Genomic DNA, 19,974 nt, shown 5'->3' on the forward strand with positions numbered 1-19,974 from the left:
AGTGCGCGCGCGCGCGTGTGTGTGTGTTGGGGGGAGGTGTGCACTCTCCATCGTGCTCCATCCCCTATGCTGCGCACCCCTCATCGTGCTACATCTCCCATCCTGCGCACTTCCAAACGTGCTCCATCCGCCATGCTGCGCACTCCCAAACGTGCTCCATCCGCCATGCTGCGCACTCCCCATCGTGCTCCATTCCCCATGCTGCGCACTCCCCATCGTGCTCCATCCGCCACGCTGCGCACTCCCCATCGTGCTCCATCTCCCATGCTGCGCACTCCTAAACGTGCTCCATCCGCCATGCTGCGCACTCCCAAATGTGCTCCATCCACCATGCTGCGCACTCCCAAACGTGCTCCATCCGCCATACTCCACACTCCCCATCGTGCTCCATGCCCCATGCAGCGCACTCCCCATCGTGCTCTATCCCCTATGCTGCGCACCCCCCATCGTGCTCCATCATCTATGCTGCGCACTCCCAAACGTGCTCCATCCGCCATGCCGCGCACTCCCAAACGTGCTCCATCCGCCATGCTGCGCACTCCTAAACGTGCTCCATCCGCCATGCTGGGCACTCCTCATCGTGCTCCATCCCCCATGCAGTGCACTCCCTATCGTGCTCCATCCCCTATGCTGCGCACCTCCCATCGTGCTCCATCTCCCATGCTGCGCACTCTCAAACGTGCTCCATCCGCCATGCTGCGCACACTCAAACGTGGTCCATCCGCCATGCTGCGCACTCCCAAACATGCTCCATCCGCCATACTCCGCACTCGCCATCGTGCTGCATCCGCCATGCTGCGCACTCCCAAACGTGCTCCATCCGCCATGCTGCGCACTCCCAAACGTGCTCCATCCGCCATGCTGCGCACTCCCAAACGTGCTCCATCCGCCATGCTGCGCACTGCCAAACGTACTCCATCCGCCATGCTGCGCACTGCCAAACGTGCTCCATCCGCCATGCTGCGCATTACCAAACGTGCTCCATCCGCCATGCTGCGCCAGCATCAGCCTCTCTACCCGCATCATCAGCCTCTCTGCCCGCAGCATCAGCCTCTCTCCTCCCAGCATCAGCGTCTCTGTCCCTAGCATCAGGCTCTCTCCTTCCAGCCTCCCTCAGCATCAGCCTCCCTTTCCCAGCCTTCCCAAGGATCAGCCTCTCTCCTCCCAGCCTCCTTCCTCCCAGCCTCCCTCTCCCAGCCTCCCTCAGCATCAGCCTTCCTGTCCCAGTCTCTCCCAGCATCAGCCTCCCCAAGCATCAGCCTCCACCAGCATCAGCCTCTGTTCTTCCAGCCTCCTCCAGCATCAGCTTCCCTAAGCATCAGCCTCCCTCGTCCCAGCCTCCCTCAGCATCAGCCTCTCTCCTTCCAGCCTCCCTCAGCATCAGCCTCCTCTCCCCAGCCTTCCCTAGGATCAGCCTCTCTCCTCCCAGCCTCCTTCTTCCCAGCTTTCCCATCCCAGCCTCCTTCAGCATCAGCATTTCCCTCTTCCCCATGATCAGCCTCTCTGCTCCCAGCCTCCTCCAGCACGCCCTGCTCCTCTGCCGACACTCACACACCCGATCGCATGCACTCACTCACACACCCGATCGCATCCACTCACACACACACCCGATCGCATTCACTCACACACACACCCGATCGCATCCACTCACACACACACCCGATCGCATCCACTCACACACACACCCGATCGCATCCACTCACACACACCCGATCGCATCCACTCACACACACACCCGATCGCATCCACTCACACACACACCCGATCGCATCCACTCACACACACCCGATCGCATCCACTCACACACACAGACACTGACGATATCGCACTTACGCGCTCATACTCACAACATCCGGGGATATCACATGCTTCTGGCCATGTGATCCTCCGTCAGGTCCTGGAAGATCACAACAGCACATTTTCGCCGCCGAGAAGCAAGCGATATCCCAGGATGTCGTGAGTATGTGGATGCGATGTGAGGTGTGTGTGAGGTGTGTATGAGAGTGAGTGTGAGTGTGATCTGATGTGTGTGTATGTTTGTGTGTGTGCGTGTGGACCTTCCGGCGCAGCAGGACCTTGATGGGCTTGTAACCATGCGAGCATGGTTACCAACGTATCCACACCACTCCCACCACTGCCGTGGGAGCGGGGGCCGGGGGAGGGGGAGGGAGTACAGTACTCACCTCCGTGACAGCGCTTGTAACCATGCGAGTATCCACACCACCCCTTTGGGAGCGGGGGCCGGGGGGGGGCCGTGTCAGTTAGAGAAATGCGCGGGGAGAGGGAGGGGGTGGGGCCAGAGCTAACGTGCATTGCGTGAGGGGGGCGGGGCGTGGCGTGGCTGAATTGCCAATGCCTGCAGGGTGCCGGGGCGAGAGGCCAATCTGTGGGGGGGGCGGAGCCTGGGCGAGCGGCTGGCCAATCCGTGTGGGGGCGCAGCCTGGGTGAGCGGCCAATCCGTGTGGGGGGGCGGGGCCATGGCGAGCCCAGCGGCCAATCAGCTTTGTGTCACCGTAAGGACACAATTTTGGAGCATGACAGACAGACAGACAGACAGATAGACAGACAGACAGACAGACAGACAGAATAAGGCAATTATATATATAGATATTTAGGTTAAGTGCACACATCAGTTTTTTTGCCATCAGGCATGATCCGCCGAAAAAGGTGATGCGACAGATCCAGCGAAAAAATGGATCAGTCGCATCAGTTTTTTCCATCCATTCCTTCCATTTTTTGATGGATCAGTTTTGATACTGAGCATGCTCAGTTCAGAAAAACTGATCCGGCGGCCGTAATCTGGTTTTTGCCGTATTACATCAGATCCGGCGTCCATAGGCCTCCATTATAAAACTTGCAGGATCCGGCGCGATACTTTTTTTTTTTTGCCGGGCACCAAAACGTTCACCTCAACGTTCCATCCGACCGCTGGACAAGCAAATGTTGCCGGATCCAACGAAAGCCGGATGGAACACAAGGCCATCCGCCGCTAATAGAAGTCTATGGGGGATGTTGACGCCGGATGCGTTTTTTCATGTTTCTGCCGGATTGCGCCTGATGGCCAAAAAACTGATGTGTGTGTACACAGCCTACGTTATCCCGCTCGTGTCAGGAGACGTGCAGCCAGACCGTGCGTTGCGAGCCAAGATCGGACTGATGATCATGGACGTTTGAAAGAACCCTAAGGTAGCCTATTCTACAGATTACTAGTCCTTATGGTAAAGAAGCCTTGTCTCCTATGGAATAATAATCGTTATTTCTATAGTGCCAACACATTCTGCAGTGCTTTACAATTTCAGAGGTTCATATACAAACATTCAGAAGTAACCGTTAAAGAAAATACAATAATTAAATAAAAAAATGACAGCCCTGCTCGTAAGAGCTTACAATCTACAATGGGGTGAGGTGGGTGTGACAAGGTACAGGTGCTTATTTACAGCGACTGTCCACCCATGTTGAAGAAATGGGGGATAGATAAGGCTGCATGAGTCAGACACCAGCCAATCTTTGAGATGCTTGTGGGGTGCGGTGAGTTTGACAGAGTTATCTTCTGAGAAATTGTGGAGGGGCTCTATGTGAATTGACTTTGATTAGGAAGGGTGATGGGCCACCCTAAAAAGATGTGTTTTTAGGGAGCATCTGAAACTAAGTTGTGGTTCGTGCTAATTTCTTGTGGTAGAGCATTCCAGAGGACTGGTGCAGCTCGAGAGGTTTTGGAGCTGTGAATGGGAGGTTCGGATTAGTGTGGATGAAAGTAGTTTGTGGAGCATAGAGAATGGGTTGGGTGATGGACAGAGATGAGTGTGAAGATGTAGGCGGGTGCTGGAGAGCTTTGCGGGTGAGAACAAGCAACTTAAATTGGATTCTATTATATATGGGCAGCCAGTACAATGACTGGTACGGAGCAGAAGTCTGAGTAAGGCCGAGGCCACACGGGGACTAATGCGATCCTCGCATCACACTCGGCTCACACTGGCAGCACAGCAGGAGCCGAGTGTTGCTGCGACTGAGGTCTGATCATGCGGTCGGACCTCAGCTGACGGGACGGACTGGCACTGAGGAGGGGTGTCCCGGACTGAGGAGGTGTACCTCGAGTGCATTGCGATTTTTTTTTTTGCTCCATACACTTGAATGGGTGCGAGAGAAAGAGTCTCGCATTACAATCGCAGCATGCTGCGATTTGTTTTTTCGGTCCTATTGGGGCCGAGAAAATAATCGCTCACGGGTGCTGGGACATAGGGTAATATTGGTCCGAGTGGAATGCGATGTTTTATCGCATTCCACTCGGTCTCATTTTCATGCCGCGTTCCTTAGGCCTAACGCTTAGACAGATAGGTGAACCTGGCTGCAGCATAAGGAGAAAGTATAGTTAGGGGGAGGCCAACTAATAGAGAGTTACAGTAGTCAAGGCGGGAGTGGATTAGGGCCACATTGAGGAAATTTGTATTATCCATAGTGAATAAGGGGGTGGATTCTAGAGGTGTTTCTTTTGCCACATGGAGGGAGTGTCCCCTTACCCGTTGCAGTGGTTTTCACATGAAACAGATTTTGGACATTTTTTTTCCTTCATGTACCTTATCAGTTTTGTATTTTCTCTAATTCGAAGGCATCCTGTTTATTCTTGTGCCTAGAAGTGAACTACTTATTTCAAATGAGATAGTACTAACCCTTTATAAGTGGCAGTGTTACATCCCTGCTCCACAAGTCCATGTGTCTTTTAATTCAAGACAATCTCTTGCTTGTCTTTGAAGCTGATGATTGACATTTCATATTATTTCACTAACAAGTACGTAAACATCTTTCTCTATAAGTGACTCTCCTTGTTTTCCTAGGACATATGCTGCTCACAGGTTGTTAATGCCAAGATCAAACATTTTGCATTTATCCATATTGAATCTCATCTGCCAACTGTGTGCCCAAACACTTTTTGTCCAAGTCAGACTGCACTATACTACAAACCCCAAAAAGTTCTATATTTTGTAAAATGTAGAGAAATCTTAAATGCAAAAATTTGAAAATCTTTTATAGCCGTAATTTATTCACAACTGAACACATCAAAAGTTTAGATTCTTACCATTTTATAAAAAATTAATTACTTTAGAAATTGATAAAAAAGTTTGAACAGTTAAAAGTCTGGAAAAGTAAGTGGCACTAATGAAAAAATGCTGCAGGATCATCTAAAACTGTATATAAAACAAAAGCCTGTTAGAGAGGCAGAGTCTCTGAGAAGCAAAGATGGTCAGAGCTTCACCAATCTGTGAACAACTTCATCTAAAACCTGGTACAATTTCAGAAAAATTATTGGCATTGTAAAATTGCAATGACTTTGAGTATCCACCATCTACAGTACTGAATAACAGATTTCTCCAGAATCTCAATCTGCTCAAGGGCCAAGGATGACTATTAATATTGGATGCTTGTTATCTAGGGATCCTCAGGTCCATCACAGAAGAATTGGGGTGATGGAACTGGACGCCTGCACCCTAGATTATTCATCAAAAGAAATTGTTTGGCCCATTCTGAAACTAAAAATCCTACAAAGATGACCCAGGACTGTTGAGCAGATAGAATTCTACATCAAACAAGAAAAGAACGCCATTCCTGTCCCAAAACTCCAGTAACTGGTCTCTTCAATCCTATGCATTACAGACTGTTGTGAAAAGAAGACACCATGGTAGGCACAGTTCTGTCCAAACTTTGTAGATGGGTGTTTCCACCAAGTTCTAAATTAGTAAATGTTTTCAAATGAAATGGAAAATGTGTAACTTTCACCTTCTGATCTGTGTTCTATGATCTGTTGTATATAAAACTTTTGATGTAAGAGGCACACCTATGCAGAAAATGCTCAGGGCAGATGAAAGTATTGTAGTGCGCCTGCGCAGGACCTCAACACTGGCCTGTGTGTATGATGTAGGACGCGTCATGCACGCCGGCTTCAGAAGAAGGAAAACCAAGATGGCCAAAAGAGGAGGCGCTGATCCCGGAGAACGGCGCCACCCAGATGTTGTGCACCAGAGCAACCTAGGTGAGTATTATAAACTGATTTTTATGTTCTACACAGCGGCCTGGGCTCTTATATACAGCATGTTATAATGCTGTATATAAGAGCCCAGTGGTCGTGGCTGCAGCTTATAGGCCCCAAATCTGGTGACAGGTTCCTTTTAAAGGGGTGCGGGGTAGGGCCCCGTACTTTAAGCCAGAGTGCTTCAGATCACCAGAGGTCATACCGTGGGAACCCGGGTTTGACCTCCGGTAAACTGAGTGGCATCACTGCTGCCAGCCGGGTCCTTCGTGTCAAGGGGGCTTTACATGCTACGATATCGTTAATGTTTGGTCGTCGGGGTGAAGTTGTTAGTGACGCACATCCGGCGTCATTAACGATATCGCAGCGCGTGACACTGACCAGCGACCTTAAGCGACCTCAAAAATGGTGAAAATCGTTCACCATGGAGAGGTCGTCCCAAACTCAAAAATCGGTAAGGGTTGTTTATCCACGTGGTTCATCGCTCATGCAGAAGCACACATCGCTATGTGTGACACCGCAGGAGCGAGGAACGTCTCCTTACCTGCCGCCGGCCACAATGCGGAAGGAAGGAGGTGGGCAGGATGTTACGTCCTGCTCATCTCCGCCCCTCCGCTTTGATTGGCCGGCCGCTTAGTGACGTTGCGGTGACGTCGCTGTGATGCCGAACGTCCCTCCCCCTTGAAGGAGGGATTGTTCGGCAGTCACAGCGACGACGCCGACCAGGTAAGTATGTGTGACGCTGCCGTAGCGATAATGTTCGCTACGGCAGCGATCACAAACAATCGCATGCGCGACGGGGGCGGGTACTTACATGCTCGCTATCGCTACAAATTGCTAGCGATATCGCTACCGTGAAAAGCCCCCTTCAGTGTTTCCCACAGCCTGAAGAGATCGGACATGTTTTTGGTCTCCAGGCTCGGATGTAGCATAGCCAGGACCGTCGTAGGACCTTATGTAGATTACGTCGGACCTGCAGAGGTCTTTTTTGGGGTTAATAAAGTGGTGAAAGAAGTTTTTTTTTGGTATTTTATTCCAACTAAAGGACTTCATAGACCCCTTCCCATCACTAAGTTTGGGCTTGATGACAGTTGTGCGCTTTTATTAACCACTTATTACCTCGATTGCCACCGCATCAGGGCAATCGCGAAGAGCCAGATAAAGGGCCGAGCTTGTCACATCTAATGGATGCGACAATCCTGGGCAGCTACAGGTTGCTATTTTTAGGCTGGAGGGCCTAATAACCATAGGCCTGCCCAGTCTGAGAATACCAGCCCCCAGCTGTCGGGCTTGGCACGGTATCAAAACTGGGGGGGACCGCACGCTGTTTTTTTGGTTTTTTTTTTAAATTATTTAAAAAAAAACAAACGCATGTGGTTCCTCTTATTTTGATACACAGCCTAGATAAGCTTATGGCTGGGTGCTGCACCATGTCGCCATGGGCTTTATCTGTGCTGGGTATCATAATATGGGGGTACCCCATGCCAATTGTTTTATTTAATTTTATACCACGATATTGACCCGCAGACGGCGCCTGTGATTGTAAGCAGTCAGACCTGTCACACAGGCTGGGGGCGCGTCTGACTGCAACCAATCACAATTTCCAGAACAGCCAGTGGCCAGGGAAAGCAGTGCATATGGATGAGCAATGATGAGCCCAGGATGTGAAGGAGAGGCCACAGGAGTAGTGTACAGCCGGGACGGAGCCTCGGCAAGTATGAAGCGCTCGCTTCATTCTTATTTTCTGTATTCTTCTATTTTTTTTAATTTCTCTAGTACCGGATCCGGATAATAATCCCAGGCACAGGACCGGTACCCGGGTATCTTTGAAACCACGTGGATCCGGACTTTACAGTCCGGGTCTGCTCATCACTAGTTAGGACTCTTTGAGTGGGTGAAGATATTGGTTTTCACTACTGATTTTTTTCTTGAAACTTTCTTCAACAAGGTAGTTTTACCATGGAATGGAGATGTCCACTACTCAGACAACCCCTTCTCAGTCCATGTGTTTGCTCCATATAAAATAACGACATTTATACTCCCCTCCGGTGCTGTTCCAGTGGTGTCAACATTGCCTCTCCCGGGGATGGCCTGACGCTATGTCACGTGATCTCTGCAGCCAATCAGCACTGACTACACGCTACTCTCCTACGGACGTAATTGATATCCTGAAGACCAGACATAGCTCTCATTTTCTCCACGTGACTTATTGAAGTGCTGATTAGGCGCAGGGGTCACATGACCTAATGTCACGCAATCCCCAGGAGAGGTCCCTAAGGGGACCAATAGGTGCGTCACATAAACAGACTATTACTGTGATGACCTGGAGAAAGAGTTAATCCTCCTTGGCAGCTACACAATCCCCACACAGATTTACACCAGCCAATCAGGCCCTACTCACCCCTTCCCCAGGAAAAAGGGAGGGGAGCGAGAGGACCTAAGGAAGTGGAGAGAGTTTTAGTTTCAGTTGTGCAGTAGTCGGTGAAGCGCTGACAAGGGAAACTTGGAGCTCCCCGGGAGAAGGCGGTAGGCAGGGTTGGAGTCCTGGACTACCGGACTAGGTGGCTGTGAGGGCCACAGGCGACGGAGATCTGGTCGCGGGGATCCTGACGCGACCGGGACAGGGTGGTAGTCCGCCGGTGCTGGGAGAGGGACCCGATCCGGAGGCCGTTCAAACGGACTAGTCCAGACAAGAAAGAGACAGAGAGTGTGGAAAGAAGGGCCCTGGCTGTACATCTGGGTGTGGGACCCGAAGACACCAGCCAAAGGTGACCGGCCATTTGGCAAGTTGGTTGACAAAACAGACTCTGTGTTTCCTGACCCTACACATGAAAGCAGCCTCATCCAACACCAGGACAACTGAACTGTAAGTGTGCTGATCCCTGGATCCCACCTTGCTGCCCCCACACCATCAGTCCTGGGCACGGTCCCCAGAGGCAGCGGCGGTGCCACCATCTCCTCACCGCGACCCACGGGTGGCGTCACAGACAATCTCCCTTTACATATTCCCCTTTTGTTGTGGAGCCTGGGATCACAGACCGGGTCACGCCACCGTGATTACTCTAGAAGCGACCCCATTGGCCTGGTTCTGAGTACCCCCTATCCCTGGGCGACACATTACTATTAAAGACCTGTTAATTGGGGACCTTGTTGGAGATTTTGCATTTGGCTCACAAGCCTCGTTACACCATTGTTCACATTGAACAGTAAATAAACATGTGGAGTAATGACAGCACTGATTGCAGATTACTGACATCACCTCACACAGAGACCAGTAATCTGTCAGCCCGTGCTCTAGTCACATACTGCTCATCGTTTATTATAAAGGACCAGTCACACTAGGGGTCAAAGCTGCAGAAATCATCAATTACTGGAAAAACTTTTCCGATGGTTTCTGATGACGTCATCACAGGAGGTTGCTGAAGGTAGGACGGGAGGACGCCGGCGCGATGTACGCTACAGCGCATGCGCAGCCAGAACGCAGGCGCTCTGAGCGCGGTGACAATGCGCATGCGGGGAACGGCTTCGGCCTTCCAGGTCACGTGACACGTGACGTCACCGCAGGCGGGAGGGGGTGGGTTCCCATCATGGCGTCAATGCAGGTGAGTGCTGCGCGAATGTAACACCCGGGTGACCCCGCTCCGCACCCTCCTGCAGCGCACACTGTGGGGAGGCGCCGGGCCCGAAGTCACCGCGGACGGTAACCAACTGCCAGATGTGAGTGCTCCGTGTTGTCAGTGCGGAGCTCCGAGCTGCCACCGACTCTCCGGCACCTGTCATCTTATGACGTAGAAAGTAAAGTGTCCACCTGTACGGGCACCGGACGGGACCAACATGGCCTCACTGCCGGGCACGAGGTGGTGAATAAGAGGGGCGAGAGTATATACACACTCCCGTATACGTGATAATAGTGTCTGTACACCGCTCTGACACCAGGTATATATATTATATACACATACAATGGTGTATAAACACAACGCCTGCTCATAGTGTAATCCTTTTATTTATTACAAGACAGGTAGAGTGCTCTAAATATAAGTCCCCCCTCTCTAATATTCACCTTCACACTCTTTCACTGCTGCTCTGTCAATTTGTGACAAGTCTACATAGATATAAGTCTATGAGAGTCTCTTTCTGGCTCATATAGACTTGCATTGAGATCTTGTGACGTAACTTCTGACTTCCGGACAGTCAGAAGTCAGTCACGAGATGCCATCGTAGGATCGGAGCAACTATGGAAAAGGATGAAAACATCATAGGGTGAGTATACGAACAGGGGGAGATAGATTTAGGCCCTGTGCGCACACTGTGTTTTTACCCGCGGTTTTGCTGCAGAAATTTCTTGAGAAATATTTGTAATCTTTCTGCAGAGATTTTCCAGCAAAACCTATGGGTAAAAAAAATATCTGTGCGCACACTGCTTTTTTTTTCTCAAGAACATTATTTCTGCAGAATTTCTTGAGAAAATTTCTTGAGAAAATGTGCATGCCACTTCTTTTCCGCAGGTACCTGCGGTATTTCACTCCATTCACTGTAATGTAATCCCGAAATACCGCGGGTATACCGCAGGTAGCAAATGATGTGCGGTATACCCCCGTTATAGCCGCGATTCACCTGAGGTAATGTTCATCACTACCCTGCGTTTTGTAGGGAAGTGATGTCATTAGGACAGGAAGAGGAGCAGAGAGTAAACACACACATCACAGACATAGAATACACACATCACACACAGACACAGACATATGGAATACACATACAAATCAAACATACATATATATAAAAAAAAAAAAAAGGCGTGGGCTCCGCCGTATTTTTACCGTCCAGCCAAGGTAAACACACAGCAGTGGCCCGGTATTCTCAGGCTGGGGAGGGCCAGGGCCAATGCCCCCTCCCCCTCCTGCAGCCGAGAATATCAGCCCGCAGCTGCATCGGGACTGTTACCTCCATTATGCGGCAGTCCCGGAGTGTCCCCGGCTCTTCCAGATTGCCGTGATGCGGTGGTAATCCAGGTAATAACGAGTTTAATGGCAGCGCATCGCTGCCATTTAAGTCCAGGCTTAAACATGTCAGCGTCTGAGACAGCTTTCATGATTAACCTGTATGTAAAGTGAATAAACACACACCGAAAAAATCCTAACAGACAAAAAAAGCCCCCTCTTTCACCATTTTATTAATCCCCCCCCAAACGCACAGCTCCGGCGTAATCCACCGAGGTCCCACGACGCTTGCATCCAGCCGCAACGGACACACAGCGCTGAATGCAGCCTCTCAACGAGCCTGTAGCGGTAACTACAGGTCATTTCTCACGGCCGGTAATGTGAACACACTATCGCTCGGGAGAACTGCAGCATGTCGATTGTTGATTGATCTGTCCTCTATGGATCCATCCCTCTATGGATCCATCCCTCTATGGATCCATCCCCCCATCGATCCATCCCCCCATCGATCCATCCCCCCATCGATCCATCCCCCGATCGATCCATCCCCCGATCGATCCATCCCCCCATCGATCCATCCCCCCATCGATCCATCCCCCCATCGATCCATCCCCCCATCGATCCATCCCCCCATCGATCCATCCCCCCATCGATCCATCCCCCCATCGATCCATCCCCCCATCGATCCATCCCCATCTCAGAAGGAAATGCCTTCCCCCCCCCTCCACCCCAATGTGCTTTATTGCATTGAATGCATTAAAACACATGTACCAGCCAATACTGTGAGTGCGTTATTACTGCGCTTTTTGCCGCGAGTGCGGTATTCTGCCACAGGGTGCGGATTTTTCTTAAGAAAAATCCATTTTCTAGTGCGCACATAGCCTTAAAGCGCCACTCCAGCAGGGAAAAAAGAAAAAAAAAAAAAGGCTGGAGTAGTGCTCTAAGTCAGTATATATGTGACGCCCCAGCAAAACCAGGTAGTCACAGATAGGCCCCCGCACAACACCTTTCCCACAAAGGGTTACACCAGCCAACCTGAAGTCCTAGTCATCCCCCTTAGGGCAGGACAGACACACCAGGGGGCAGAACCAAGCCGATGGGGACGCCCACCAAGGAGTCTAGAGAGCCCGGGGCGGGAAAACAGTCAGAAAGAGTTTGAGTTTGGAGTGAAGTAGAGAGTAAAGGAGAGAGTGAGGAGGTGGAAGTGACAGGTGCCAGGGTCGGGGCCCTGACACACTGACTAGGCATGCAGACGGTGGTCTGCATCGGCAGGAGACGGGAAGACTGCTCGGCAGATCCGAGGTGGACCGGGGCAGGGTTGGAGCCCACCGGTACCGATTCCGGAGAACCGACCCGGAAACCGTGCAGACAAGGGGGTACTAGGACCCTGAAGCCAGGACCGGCACCAACGGCCTAGCTAATTAACCGATTGAGGGCAGGATTCTAGGTCCTGTCCCAACCTAAGTCCCGAAAAGAGACAACAGCCCAACGCGGTGGATAAAGGGCATCCGTAAAAGGCCTATAGATCCCACGGGCCAGCGTCAGCGGGCACGGCTCCCAACCAAAGGACCGGTAGCGGACTACCGTGTTTCACACCGGGAAGTCCACCACACGAAACACTAAGTGCAGAGGGAAAAGGTACAGACCACCAACCCGGGTGTGGGACCAGATACACCCGTCTGGGTTTACCAGTGACTTGTGTGATTTATTCAACCGTGAGTAAACTGATGTTCCCCGGCCTGGCCGGGCGCGCCGGCCCCTGCAATCACCATCCTAAGCACCAGAGACATTGGGCCCCGGGGCAACCATTTCTACCCACGGAGGGGTTAACATCCAGCTGCCAGTCCATCGCCCCCGGGTACCCCCACAACAGCAGCAATGGTGTCACATCTCACCACACACCGTGGGTGGCATGACAGACAGTTTACTACAAATCCCATACAAATACGTCCCCGTTTAGTTGAAGTGTCCTCGTGACCCCTGGGTCCGGTAGAGTCCCTCGAGCCATACCGCAGATCCGGATCCGAGCAGCACGGGGACGGCACATCTCCACATATCCTGTAGAGTGATATATATATAATATACACATACACCGCACCTGTTCATCCATTAGTTTTCTTTGTTCTTATTGGAATGTGACATTGGTTTGTGGCCTTCAGCCTAAATCTACATACAGAGACACACGTGGAAGGAAAGAGGAAATAAACACGTGTGGAAAAAAAACAATTATGTATTAAAGGGACCTTGTAGAATGACTGTTCAGACCAAGTACAGGCACTCAGTTTGGTGCATCTTCCCATCTACTTGTTTTCCATCCATCTCTGCCCTTCCACCTCCATTTTAATTGGCAACCCTTGCTTTATAGAGCCAGAAATGGAAGGCAAAAAAGTAGGTGGATAGATGCACTGAACTGATTGTCCACACCATGATGCACCGAGTACCTGTACTTGGTTTGAACAGTCATTCTGTGCTGATAGTCCTCAAAGTACTCTCCTCATACTCTAATGACACCTTACGCCCTATTTGCTTTTCTTAAGGCTAGCGCCACACATCCGTGCCTCCGGTACGTGTTTGGCATTTTTTACACGTACCGGCGGCACGGAGACACGTACAGCAATGCTACCCTATGGTAGCAGGCACACACACGTAAAACCACACGGAACGTGTGTCCGTGTGCGTTTGTACGTGTGTGCGTTTTTCAAAGCGCTGACATGTCCGTTTTTTCGCCGGCAGCACGGGTGTCACACGGCCCGCACCCGTACTACACGGGTGTAGTGTGGATGCGGTCCCGTGTGACACGCGCCGGAGAAAACACACGTGTCAGTGAAAAATAAAAAAAACATTAACTCACCTTCTCCTGCCCTCCTGTCTCCGCCGCTGCTGCCTCTTGCTGCCGACCGCCGCTCATTATTCTCATTGAGTATTCACTTCACTGCCTGGCAGCAGCAGCAGCGGGGAGACGGGAGGGCTGGAGACCGAGGATCAGCACCACGGACAGCAGCGCGGACATCAGGAAGGACCAGGTGAGTATAATAATTACCGGTTCTACGTGTGCTATCGCGGATAGCACACGTAGAACACACGTGTCCCGCACGTACCAGAGACACGTACTTACCTGCACGCAACACGCAGGGAAAATACGTCTCTCGGCACGTGCGTGAATTTCACGTGAGTGTGGCAGAAGCCTTAGGCAGCTTCATCAGGTCATCATCTGTAAGAGCTTCCAAATGTCTTGAAGTAGGTGCTGAGCACTTGTTGGCTACTTTTCACTCACTCCTAAAGGGAACCTATCAGCAGTTTTGGGGCCTATAAGCTGTGTCCACCACCAGTGGGATTTTATATACAGCATTCTAACATGCTGTATATAAGAGCCCAGGCCGCTGTGTACAACGTAAAAATCACTTTATAATACTAACCTAAATGGTCACTTTGTTGGAGTTGGGTCGAATGGGCGTCTCCGGTGTCGGCCCTCTTCTTTCGGCCATCTTCGTCCTCCTTCTGAAGCCTATGTGCATGACACGTCCTACGCCATACACACTTGCCGGTCCTGTGCAGGCGCACTACAATACTTTGATGTAGTACCTCAATGCTGGTGAGTGTGGATGACGTAGGACGCGTCATGCACTCCGACTTCAGAAGAAGGACGACAAAGATGGACGAAAGAGGAGGTGTCGGCGCCAATATGAAGTGATTTTTACGTTTTACACAGTGGCCTGGGCTCTTATATACAGCATGTATAAGAGCTCACTGGTGGTGGCCGCAGCTTATGGGCCCCAAAACTGGTGACAGGTACCCTTTTTAAGTCTAAATTATTCCAAATTTTCTCCTTGGTTACATAGTCCTTACATGGGATGAAAGTGTGTTTTGTACATTGTCCTGTGGCAATAAAATGATGCTCTCTCTAAATGCAAACTAGATGGGATGGCATGTTGTTGCAGAATGCTGTGATAGCCATGCTAGGTCACCAACAGTGTAACCAGCAGGCACCCCCACACCTCCCCCTTCATGGTAGCCACCAAAAATCTAGAAACCATCCTCTCACCTTTTCTGCATCTCACAAAAATATGGCGGTTGGTAGAAAAAGTCTTAAAGGGATTATCCACTACTAGGACAACTACTTCCTAATTCCCTGTGTTTGGCACCATTAAAGTAAAAAGCTTATACTCCCCTCCACTGCCATTCCAGCTGTGTCGGCGCTTGCATTCCTGGGGCTCACTTGAGGATGTGACATCACCCAAGCCCCACTCACAATCACTACCGGCTTCTCTCTTCCCCGCCTTCAAACATGAGTTATCAACAGAAAGTGAACAGCCAATTTCAGCTGTCACTTCCTGTTGATTACTCATACTTCCAAAGATTGGGAAATAGAAGCCGGCGGTGGTGGGGCTCGTGTGACGTCACAACCTCACGTGAGCCCCGGTAACACAAGCGACGGCACCACTGAAAGCCTGTCCTTTTATTGCTTGGCCTAAAAAAGACTCTTCATTTTGTTTCTGATTCTCAGTAGTTGCTTCTGTTCCACAATTTGACCATAAAGAACTGCTTTAGTACAGTTGTTGTTGAGATGCGTCTGCTACTTGATTTCCATGCATCATTTATGAGTACGCTTTGAGGTGAAATTTTCAGTTTCTGTGGCTGGTAACTCTGATGAACTAATCCTCTACAGCAGAGCTAATTTTTTGTCTTGCTTTCCTGGAGCGATCCTCATGAGACCTGATTTCATCATAGCGATTGATAATTTTCACGACTGTACTATAGAATTCTTTCAAGGTTTTAGCCTTTGGCCGTTTTAAACGACCGTCTTGTGTTACAGTAATGATGGGTTGTTGTTTCTCTTAACTTGAGTGATTCTTGCCATGTTCTGGCTTAGGTCGATTGTGGAATAGAGGTCAGCACTGTATGGAGCTGTGAACTAACGCTGCATCTGCAAAACACACCTGATGGTTGTGAATATTTTCTGAATACGGTGATTCCACAAATACTCTTTTACGAGTTATACCTGTTCATTGAAAGCCATTTCAGATGAGGATCTAATGAGGCTGCTTGAGGGAATGCCAAGAAGGTGTAAAGCTGTTATCAGAGTAAAATGGGTACTTTAAAGAATTCTAAAGGTTTAACCCTTTCATGACCTTGAACGTACCTGTATGCCCAAGGCCATGTATATTCCTTTAATGCAGGATGGCATTGATCTGATCAACCGGCATGCAGGTAACAGGCACGGGTAGATCGGAGATCTATCACGCGTTGCTGGGGAGCGCACCATTCCCTTCCGCCATTAGTGTCCCCGTGACGCGATCACGGGGTGCAGATGGATTGTCATCACAGCTGGGGGTCAGCTGATGACCCCTGTTGCTGTCATGACAAAGTTCCTGTGAATGACTTATTTGGTATCGCCGCCTTTAGAAATGTCCGATTTAGTAAAATATAAAATCAATACATTTGTTAAATTAATTTGATCAGTAAAGGGTGTAATGAGAAAAAAAATCAAAACTCCAGAATTACGTTTTTTTTTTTTGATCTTCGCAACATTACAATAAAATGCAATAAGAAATGATCAAAACTTTGCATCTACCCAAGAATGGTATAATTGAAAATGTCACCTCAAGACACAAAAAATAAGCAGTCACTAAGCCCCAGATCCCGAAAAATGAGAACACTACGCGTCTCGGAAACTGGTGACAAAAACGCAATTCTTTTATTTGAAAAATTTCCGATTTGTTTTTCACCACTTAAATAAAAATAAAACTATACATGTTTGGTAATTATGAACTTGTACCGACCTTGGAAATTATATTATCAAGTCAGTTTTACCATAAACAAAAAACAATCTTAGCATTGTGCATTTTTTTGCAATTTCATGTCACTTTGAATTTTTCATGTTTTCCAGTACAATATGGGGCAGAAATAATGATGTCATTCAAAAGTACAACTTGTCTCACAAAAAACAAGTCCTCAAATGGCTGTATTGACATAGGGGAGGGAAAAAACAGGAAATCGCGGGGTGGTGAAGGAGTTAAAGCACTACTCCCTTTTTTGTTTTAACTGCACTGCTGAAGTGGCTCTTTAAATGCAAGTCCCCTGTCATATACTCACCCTTTGGCGGCTTCACCCTCTATTGCCACCTCTCTGTCGGGCTCCCTGTATCATGGAGCGTGCTGAAGGTCACTCTTAATTGCAAGTCTATGAGAGCCTTGTTCTTGCTCTCATAGAGATGCATTGAGCGCCTGTGATTTACCTTGACCCTATTATATCTCTATATATATCCTTTACATCGGCCCTGTTATGTTCCCTATACGTCCTATACACTGACCCTATTACGCTCCCTATATATCCCCTACACCTGCCCTATTTCACTCCTTCTATATCCCCTACACCGACCCTATTACACTCCCTATATATTCCCTACACCTGCCCTATTTCACACCCTATATATCCCCTACACCTGCCCTATTTCACTCCCTATATATCCCCTACACCTGCCCTATTACACTCCCTATATATCCCCTACACGGCCCTATTTCACTCCTTATATATCCCCTACACCTGCCCTATTTCACTCCCTATATATCCCCTACACCTGCCCTATGTCACTCCCTATATATCCCCTACACCTGCCCTATTTCACTCCCTATATATCCCCTACACCTGCCCTATTACACTCCCTATATATCCCCTACACGGCCCTATTTCACTCCTTATATATCCCCTACACCTGCCCTATTTCACTCCCTATATATCCCCTACACCTGCCCTATGTCACTCCCTATATATCCTTTACACCGGCCCTATTACACCCCTATATATCCCCTACACCAGCCCTATTACACCCCTATATATCCCCTATACCGACCCTATTACACTCCCTATATAGCCTTTACACCTGCCCTATTTCACTCCCTATATATCCCCTACACCTGCCCTATTACACTCCCTATATATCCCCTACACCGGCCCTATTTCACTCCTTATATATCCCCTACACCTGCCCTATTTCACTCCCTATATATCCCCTACACCTGCCCTATTTCACTCCTTATATATCCCCTACACCTGCCCTATTTCACTCCCTATATATCCCCTACACCTGCCCTATTTCACTCTTTATATATCCCCTACACCTGCCCTATTTCACTCCCTATATATCCCCTACACCTGCCCTATTTCACTCTCTATATAGCCTTTACACCTGCCCTATTTCACTCCCTATATATCCCCTACACCGGCCCTATTACACTCCCTATATAGCCTTTACACCTGCCCTATTACACCCCTATATATCCCCTACACCGACCCTATTACACCCCTATATATCCCCTACACCTGCCCTATTTCACTCCCTATATATCCCCTACATCTGCCCTATTTCACTCCCTATATATCCCCTACATCTGCCCTATTTCACTCCCTATATATCCCCTACACCGGCCCTATTACACTCCCTATATAACCTTTACACCTGCCCTATTACACCCCTATATATCCCCTACACCGACCCTATTACACCCCTATATATCCCCTACACCTGCCCTATTTCACTCCCTATATATCCTTTACACCGTCCCTATTACACCCCTATATATCCCCTACACCAGCCCTATTACACCCCTATATATCCCCTACACCGACCCTATTATCATCCCTAATATATTTATGTCCTGTTTTACACCTGTAATATCCTTCAGCTTTGTATCATGATACCATATGGATTAGGCTAAGTTCATACTTCCGTTGTTTTGCTTCCGTCGCAATCCGTCGTCTTGAGGAATTATGGTATCCTGCTAAATATGTTGCAGGAATCCGTTTTTTCCCCATAGACTTCTATTAGCAACGGATGGCCTTGCGTTGCATCCGCCGTCTGATGGATCAGTTGTTTACTGACTGACCGTCAGGCGGGAGCAACGCTGACTGTAACGTTTTTTGGAGCGGCAAAAAAGCGGACTCGGCAGGTGTCCGTCACAATCCGTCAAAAGTTATAATAGATGTCTATGGTGCTGGATTCTGTCATGCTCTACTGAACATGCCCAGCATGTTTGGCATTCCCATTGGGCTGTCCCAAACACAAACCGATTACGACGTAGCCGTCAAAAAACAGACGTACAACGGATGTAACGGACGCGATGGATCAGTTTTTTCACAGGATTTCTGTGAATGGAATCCTGTGAAATAACGCATCCGTTGCGTCAGTTGACATCTAAAAAACCACGGATCCGGTGCGTCGCAGCAACGGACCTGACGGAAGCAAAACAACGGAAGTGTGAACTTAGCCTTAGTAAGTTATTGAGCTTTATGCAGCAATGATCGCAGAACATGGGGGGTTTCCGGGGATTGTGCTGAACTTGTCATTAGGTATAAATGTGATCCTGAAGAAATGAGAAGTGATTTTAGTGGAGGCTCCAGGAGAGACCTTCCCAAACTATCACGAAGTGCTTCCTCCTTCTCTTCCGGTGTCTGGTGATATGATAGGTATGGATTGTGTGGACCAGTATGGTCGCTGCCTCTGTGCTGTCAGCTATGACACTGCCGTCAGAAGTCCAGACATCGCATGACCCTCATAAACATCAGAAAAACTGGTTTCCTTCTGTGTAATGCGTGCGGTGTAATAAATCATTACCAATCTGCTAACATCTCATGTGAGAGGTGGTTAGGAGAATAATGGATTTGATGGATCTAATCCTTTCCAAGCGCTCCATGCCTCTGTGTCGCTGCCTGTTATGTCCCTGGCCCGATGACAAAGCAGCGTCTGCATTCTTTTCTCCATTATTTTCTATAAATGACTGAAATAGGGGAGCTCAATTTTCTGGGTCTGTTACATGCTGATCTTCTTCTTTTTTTTTTATTAATACCCCACTTTATAGAAATCTGTGGTAGGCCAACTCATACCAACCAGAAATAGGCTGTTGGCATATGATGGTGCCCGTTGAGTGTCTCAGAGAATACTCCCAGTTTGCATCCAACAATTGCTTGGAAAAGTAATGTTGACAGCCTAGAAGGGGCATTGCAGTGTACATTATTTAT

The 19,974-nt window shown here is 49.1% G+C and overlaps 1 protein-coding gene across 1 annotated transcript in view; it reads left to right on the forward strand.

The window, feature by feature from the left end:
- The first annotated feature begins 9,576 nt into the window (after nucleotides 1–9,576).
- The window catches only part of UBE2W (ubiquitin conjugating enzyme E2 W), an 87,618-nt gene continuing 77,220 nt past the window's right edge, over nucleotides 9,577–19,974 (forward strand). Inside the window, exon 1 of the mRNA XM_075353164.1 lies at nucleotides 9,577–9,624. Coding sequence (XP_075209279.1) covers nucleotides 9,610–9,624 — 15 coding nt within the window. The 5' untranslated portion in view covers nucleotides 9,577–9,609. The remainder of the gene's footprint in view (nucleotides 9,625–19,974) is intronic.

This window comes from Anomaloglossus baeobatrachus, chromosome 6 (assembly GCF_048569485.1).
Source record: "Anomaloglossus baeobatrachus isolate aAnoBae1 chromosome 6, aAnoBae1.hap1, whole genome shotgun sequence".
NCBI lineage: Eukaryota > Metazoa > Chordata > Amphibia > Anura > Aromobatidae > Anomaloglossus > Anomaloglossus baeobatrachus.